The sequence below is a fragment of the Caretta caretta genome, chromosome 5 (genome assembly GCF_965140235.1).
Source record: "Caretta caretta isolate rCarCar2 chromosome 5, rCarCar1.hap1, whole genome shotgun sequence".
Lineage (NCBI taxonomy): Eukaryota > Metazoa > Chordata > Testudines > Cheloniidae > Caretta > Caretta caretta.
The window spans coordinates 24,693,513-24,700,754 of record NC_134210.1 but is presented as its reverse complement, the minus strand read 5'-3'; the positions used below and the strand labels follow the sequence as shown (position 1 = coordinate 24,700,754).

Genomic DNA, 7,242 nt, shown 5'->3' with positions numbered 1-7,242 from the left:
GGTACCCACAATTCAAGAAATAGATTGATAAATGGGAGAGGATTCAGAAAAGCAGCACAAGAATGATTAAAGGAGTAGAAAACATGCCTTATAGCGTGGTTCTCAACCAGGGGTATGTGAGTAAGCAGAGGTCTTCCAGGGGGTACATCAATTCATCTAGATATTTGCTAGTTTTATAATAGACTACATAAAAAGTACTAGTGAAGTCAGTACAAGCTAAAATTTCATACAGACGACTTGTTTATACTGCTCTATGTACTATACACTGGTTTCAGAGTAGCAGCCGTGTTAGTCTGTATTCACAAAAAGAAAAGGAATGCATCCGATGAAGTGAGCTGTAGCTCAAGAAAGCTTATGCTCAGATAAATTGGTTAGTCTCTAAGGTGCCACAAGTACTCCTTTTCTTTACACTATACACTGAAATGTAAGTACAATATTTATATTCCAATTGATGTATTTTCTAATTGTATGGTAAAAATGAGAAAGTAAACAATTATTCAGTAATAGTGTGCTGTGACACTTTTATGTCTGATTTTGTAAGCAAGTAGTTTTTAAGTGAAGTGAAACTTGGGATATGCATGACAAATCAGACTCCTGAAAGGGGTACAGTAGTTTGGAAAGGTTGAGAACCACTGCCTTACAGTAATAGACTCAAGCAGTTCAATCTACTTAGCTTAGCAAAGAGAAGATAAACGGGTGGCTTGGCTGACTGCATCCTCTAAGTATCTACCTGGGGAACAATGATTGGATAATGGGCTTTTGAATCTAGCAGAGAAAGTTGTAACACAATCTGAGGGCTGGAAATTTTGAAGCTAGACAAATTCAGACCGGAAATATGGTGTACATTTTTAACAGTGCGGTTAATTAACCATTGGAACAATTTATCAGGGTTCATGGCTGATTCATCATCAGTGACAATCTTTAAATCAAGATTGGATGTTTCTCTAACAGATGTGTTCTAGGAATGATTTTGGGAAAGTTCTATGCTCTACAGGAGGTCAGACCAGATGGTCACAAAGGTGCCTTCTGGTCTTGGGCTCTGAATATTCAGCCCCTTTAAAATTGGCAGTGCAGTGGTTTCATTCCTTCTAAGCAATGGTCAGTTACAGATACAGTACCCCATTAACCACAAATGATCTACAACAGTGGCTGATGGTTGGACATAACATTTCACCGCTAGGGCAAAGTTTCTAGTTACAGGTAATAAAATAGAAAAAGCCACTTCCCCTATTCAGCAGCCCCCAGTTCCCAAACATCAGTTACTCCTGTTCTTGTTTATCAAGGAGAATCATTTTGCTTTGGCAACAGGCTAAGAGAGGATGAAGTGCTGCAGTGAACGCCCCACAAACAGCCTTTTCTCTGGAGCTGTGCTAGAGCCAGAGCTACAGTTGCATTTACTGCATTTACGGTGGTGAGTTGTGCTTGGTGCCTCAGTTCAGTGCTAGGAGAGGGCAAACAAAGCCAGGTCCCCCCCAACCTGGGCTCTGTGGTGGCAGGGGGAAAGTCCTGGCTTGCTTCCCACACACCTCAGCCACCTCCTCTGCGCCTGGGAGATTGCAGTGAGGAGGCAAGGGACACCCCGACGGTGCCTGGACATGGCACCGCTCCAGCTGCAGTCTCACCACCCAGCGCTCCCACAACCTCCTCATACGAAGTCCGCAAGCGCCCTCCACTTCCCAGGCGTCCTCGTCCCCCATTTAGCCCACCCGGCCCCTCCATGCACAGTAGCCTGGCCACATGGAGCCTCAGTCTCCATGGACACCCCGAAGGCTGGGCCTCTTGGCAAAGCTGAGGGGAGAGCTGCAATTTCATCCCCCATGGACCCTCCCTTCCCCCCACTTCTCCTAAGGCCAGAACACACAGCCACTCCTCCACCGCTGGGACGGTCCCCAGAGCCCATCCCCCCCAGACACCCGCTCCACCGCTGGGACGGTCCCCAGAGCCCATAACCCACGGACAGCCGCTCCACCGCTCCCCGGGCTGGGACACTCCCTGGAGCCCATCCCCCCGTGGGCATTGCCCCCAGCCTCCCACTCCGTCGCTCCCAGGCGCCCCCGCGGCTCAGCAGCGCTGCTCGGCGGAGCTGCTGGGCAGCGGGTCCCAGCGGGCGCTGCACACCACCACGCCGGGCGGGTAGTAGAGGAGCTCGGGCTGGGGGGCGGCGGGGGGCAGCGGGCTGGCGGGCACCAGGGCGCGCAGCGCCTGCTCCTCGGGCTCGGGCTTGGTGGTGGCGGTGAAGGGGCGCGTGGCGGTGAGCGAGGGCGAGGCCAGGCGGCGCAGCAGGCGGCGCAGGGCGGCGCGGAACTCGCGGCGCAGCAGGCAGTAGAGCAGCGGGTTGAGGCAGCTGTTGCAGTGCGCCAGGCACACGCTGACGGGGAAGAGGTAGGCCTGCGAGAGGAAGTACTGCGGGCTGAAGGGCACCACGTTGAGCTTGACCAGGATGCCCCAGGCGGTGAGCGCCTGGTTGGGCAGCCAGCAGAGGAAGAAGGAGAGCACCACCACCGTCACCGAGCGGGTCACCTGGGCCCGCCGCCTGGGCCCGCCGCAGGCGCGGCCCACGTGGCGCTCGCCCAGGAAGCGCAGCAGCAGCAGGTAGCAGAGGCTGATGACCGCCAGCGGCACCAGGAAGCCCAGCAGCACTTTCTGGGCCTGGTAGAGGCCCAGCCAGAACTGGGCGCTGTTGCCCCGGCCCTCGGGGAACTTGACCAGGCAGAGCTCCTCGCCGAAGACGGTGGCGGTGGTGGAGAAGACGGCGTGGGGCAGGGAGGCCAGCATGGCCGCGCCCCAGATGAGGAGGCACAGCCACTTGGCCGAGCGGCACCCCGGGCCGCCCCGCCGGCGGCTCAGCGCCGAGGCCACGGAGTGGTAGCGGGCCACGCTCATGGCGGTGAGGAAGAAGACGCTGGCGTACATGTTCATGGCCGTCACGTAGGAGACGATCTTGCACATGGCCTTGCCGAAGAGCCAGGTGAAGTCCAGGGCGTTCTCCACCGCCCAGAAGGGCAGCGTCAGCACGAACTGGAAGTCGGTGAGCGCCAGGCTGGTGACGAAGAGGTCGATGGAGGATTTCTTCCAGCCCTGCTTGCTCTTCATCAGGTAGAGCACCAGCAGGTTGCCCACCAGCCCCAGGGCGCACACCACCGAGTAGACGCTGGAGATGAGGATGCGCAGGACGGCGGAGCTGTCCCCCTGCAGCCCCTCGGCTCGCTCCAGGTTGACGCTCCTGAAAAGCTCCTGCAGGGAGTCGTTGGTCCAGTTGCCGAACTGCCCGGCCAGGGACGCTCCCTCCAGGCTGAGGGCGAGCGGGCAGTAACTGGGCTCGCAGGGGGCGGCCATCCCATGGCAAGGGGAGGCTGGAGGGAGCCGGTCTCTCTCCTCCCACCCAGGGGCTGCGATCAGGAGCTACGCTCCGGTGGCGGGCACGGGGTCCCCCTCGCCCGCAAAGCACATGCTCAGCGCCTAGTCCAGCCCGGGACGCGGCAGCTCAGGCAGCGACGAAGCCCAGCGCGGCGGCTGCCGCTCCAGGTGCCCAGCGCAGGCGGCACCCGCAGGGAGGCGCTGGCAGGCGGGGCGCCCCTTCCCGTGCCCGCGCCGGGGCACATCAGGCTGAGCAGAACAAGCCCAGACCCGCCGGGAGCGGGCGGCGCTGCCCCGGCCGGCAGGGAGACTCCAGCACGGCGGGGCTGGGGTGGGACAAGAGGCCGCCTCTCGCTGGTGCAGTGAAGGTCTCCGTCCTGGAGGCGCCCACCTGTGCTCCGCTGCTGCTGCCTCTCTCGGAACCTCTCTCCTCCCCGCGGCTCCCAGCCCTCACTGCCTCCTCCCGTCGGCTCGCCCGGGTTATATTCCCCTTGTGCCCCCGCTTGAGCGGGCTGAGGTGCGTGCGCAGCGGCCGGAGCTCTCCGAGGTCCTTACGGGGGCCAACCCCGGCGGTGGCCAGTGCCCGCTCTCCCAACCTGCCTCCCAGCCAGCTCGCGTCAGCGGCTGCCGAGTTCTGCGGGGCACCCGAAGGCGCGAGCAGCTCGCACTCCCCCGTAGCACGCGGTTCTGCCCCGCAGCGCGCTCTCAGCTCCCCTTCCTGGAGAATCTCCCCCCGGACTGTCTTTTCCCCAGCCCTGGAATGTCATATGTTGGGATTAGCTGCGTTTAAATGGTATCTGAGATTCTGAAGAGGAAGATCGTGTGAAGTGCAGCCCCTCCCCACTTTAAAAAGCCCTCCACTTCTATCCCCCAAACTTTAAAGCGCACCGATCTTTTCTATTTATCCTAAAGTAGAAAATGTAATGGGAAGTGGAAACCATCCCACACTTCCTTTCTCGACACAGATTTTAAATGTATAGTGAAATGTATCTTGGTTTAATGAAACTGGTAAGAAGCCCCTCCTGTGTGCATCAAAACTTTTTTAAAAAATCTGTAGTACAATTGCACATTTGCATTTAGTTTAAACAAGCACAGAGCTTGTTTATCATTCAACTTGTCTGTGCCAAAAACTGATGTACATCTCTATTATTTTGTTCTCTTGTGTAACTAATTCTGTTCATAATGAGGTACAATATTTATTTCCAGTGTTATTTTGTTTGCATATTTTACACCCACCTTAAGACATTTCAATCTACCAGAGTCCTTAAATTCTCATGGGTTTAGACAATGCAATTTAATGAAAAGCTTTGCAAATGTTTTGGATTATTAACAAACCAACCTGTCATTATCCAATGTTCCCATAATGCCTGGATTCCTTGGAGGGATGTGGTATTACGTTTTGCTTAGCTACAGAATGAATCTAAAATTATTTGATCTTTCTTCCCCTCTTCCTTTTTTTTTGTGAGCAAGCAATACAACTCGAAAAGTCTCAGAATTATTTTTCTATAATGAAAGGTAAATATGTTAAAACCACAGATTAATATTAAATGACTACAAATCTTTGTCTCCTTAAAAATAAAGGTTGAATGTAGTGGTGATCCTTATCTCTTAATTTGAAATGAGTTATATGAAAACAGTAAAGATGAACATTAGATACTAGGTCCTTGTAAGGTGGAAAGAATGCAGTAGAGGATTGCTAAGGGAAATTGGACAGGGTAGGTGGTCCTGGCTTTGGGTCCTATTCTCCCACTGAAGTCCATCGGACATTTGCCGTTGACGTCAAAAAGCGCAGACCCTTTGATAGAATATCCTTATGAATATTTTAACATTCGCCACTAGAGGGCTCTGGGGTTTCAGGGGAAAATAATGCATAACAAAATAAGGGTGTAGAGAAAAACAGCAGCCACAGACAAATCTTCTTACAGACACCAAGTGTTGACAAGAAGTTTACCTTTGACCAGAGCCCTTGAACTGAATAAAACTCTCATGTCCATATTTCATTGTTGTAGTCCCTGGGAGGTTGGGGAAAAGTTTAAGAGGAAGTAGCATCTGGTGTCACGCTTGAGCAACCTCCCCTTTTTATGTCAAATTTTCTCCCTACAAAACACAAATCAAACCACATCTCCGCCCCTCACTGCTAGTACTGCAGTCTCCCCCCGGTATTGGAAACCCAGCTCTGTTCTTTCTGTTTCATATGTCATCAGGAACAATAAAACATTCTGGAAAATAACTAAGCTGGCCATTTTGTTTGTGAATTGATATTGCACATGAGGCAGAATAAAATACAGCATTTTCTGCTGCAAGGGTTCATTGTCTCTGTTGTTTTTAAGATAGTAAAATATTTTTGTCAACAAACTAGGCAAAAGATACGTTGAAAGTATGTGTGGGGGGCAAGAGGGGGTTAGGAACCGGGTCTGAAAATGTTGAGTTATTTTTCTGACCACAATCCATTCTAAATCAAACATCTGAAGAGCACCAGAGCAACTTAAACAAGTCAAGTATTATCCCCATGGTCTGTAAACCGGTGTGATCTGATTTACTTTTCTACACAGACATTTCTGTACCTTCTTACACTCTGCCCCTTAGCCATGGAATGTCTTTTCCTAACTGAAGCTTACTTAAGACCCACTTCTGCACTGGTTTCTGTAAAAAATAAAAAATAAGCCAATTAATAAAGGGTCAAGAGGTATATAAGGATAACTGTCAGTGCTTTTAGAATCTTATTTTAAAAGTTTACAAGTGGGCATATGTGTATAAAATAGTATATATTGTGTCTCTGGCCACCCTTGGTGTACTGCCTGTCTTCTTAGGCCCTAACCCTGAAAGTGATAGCATGCAGGCAGACTGCAGCACCTGCATAGATTCAGTGGGGCTCTCTGTAGGTGCAATAGTCTGCCTGTACACTCTGAGTTGAAGAATAGGGGCCTTAGCATACAAATTCTTGAGGGACAGTGGCTGTGTCTTCATCTATGTACGGTGCCTAATATAATGTGGTTCCAATCGGTATTGGTGTGTCTGGGCACTACTAAAATGCAAATACTCTATAATAAGATGCATTGGTATATGTTTCCCATCATTTAGGAACATCGGATTTCCACTAACAGATTACGCAAATGATGCATCCGATTTTCTCTCCATCTGGCGTGATTGTTTAGACTGAGACATGGACAGTCAGACCTAGTGGTCAGAGCAGGCGTCGGGCTAAGTCAGGTACTAGGAGGTCAGAGTCCAAGATAGGTCAGAAGGCACAATCAGGAGGCAGGTGGAGTCAGGTTACTGGTAGGTCAGAGTCCAAGATAGACCAGAGGGCAAACTGAGAGTCAAGGGTCAGGAGGCAGGCAGTGTCAGATTACCAGGAGATTGGGGTTGGGCACCAGGTTACAGACAGTAATCAAATAGCGAAGTAGAGGACAAACCAGGGTTGGAAGCTGGCGTCTATGGTCTGTCGCAAGCAGGGTCTGGAGCAGAGATGGGCAGATAGTCTGTGTTACTCAGATAGCTCCTCTTCACGGCTTCCTGGTTTAAGTACTGGTACCAGCCAAGCAGTGGGCTATGAGGGGCTGCCACTCAGGTCCTGCAGGGTGGTACTTCCTGCCAAGCCCAACCTCACAGGGTCCTCCTGCGGGAGCCTAGCCAAACCCTCCTGTGGTGATGCAGAGGTGTCAGAACACCCATGCTCCCGGGTTCCAGCGCTGCAGGTTCTAACATAGTCAAAATCTCTCTGTAATGTACTTGGTCAATTATTCACTGCTGTATATTGGGGAAAATTCTTTCCTGACATCCGTGGTACTATTCTGACATTGTCAAACATGATGTTTTATTATCTTGCCTTAGCATTGGCCAAATGTTATTTCCTACAAAATTATCCAGCACCCTTTAAACTCA

General features: G+C 51.5%; 1 protein-coding gene across 1 annotated transcript; it reads right to left on the bottom strand.

Annotated features, from left to right (window-relative positions):
* Positions 1–1,981: 1,981 nt before the first annotated feature.
* On the bottom strand, positions 1,982–3,587 carry RXFP3 (relaxin family peptide receptor 3). The gene has a single exon (XM_075128415.1). It carries the CDS (start codon positions 3,334–3,336, stop codon positions 2,062–2,064), a length of 1,275 nt encoding a protein of 424 aa, XP_074984516.1. The 5' UTR covers positions 3,337–3,587; the 3' UTR covers positions 1,982–2,061.
* Between the last annotated feature and the right edge of the window lie 3,655 nt (positions 3,588–7,242).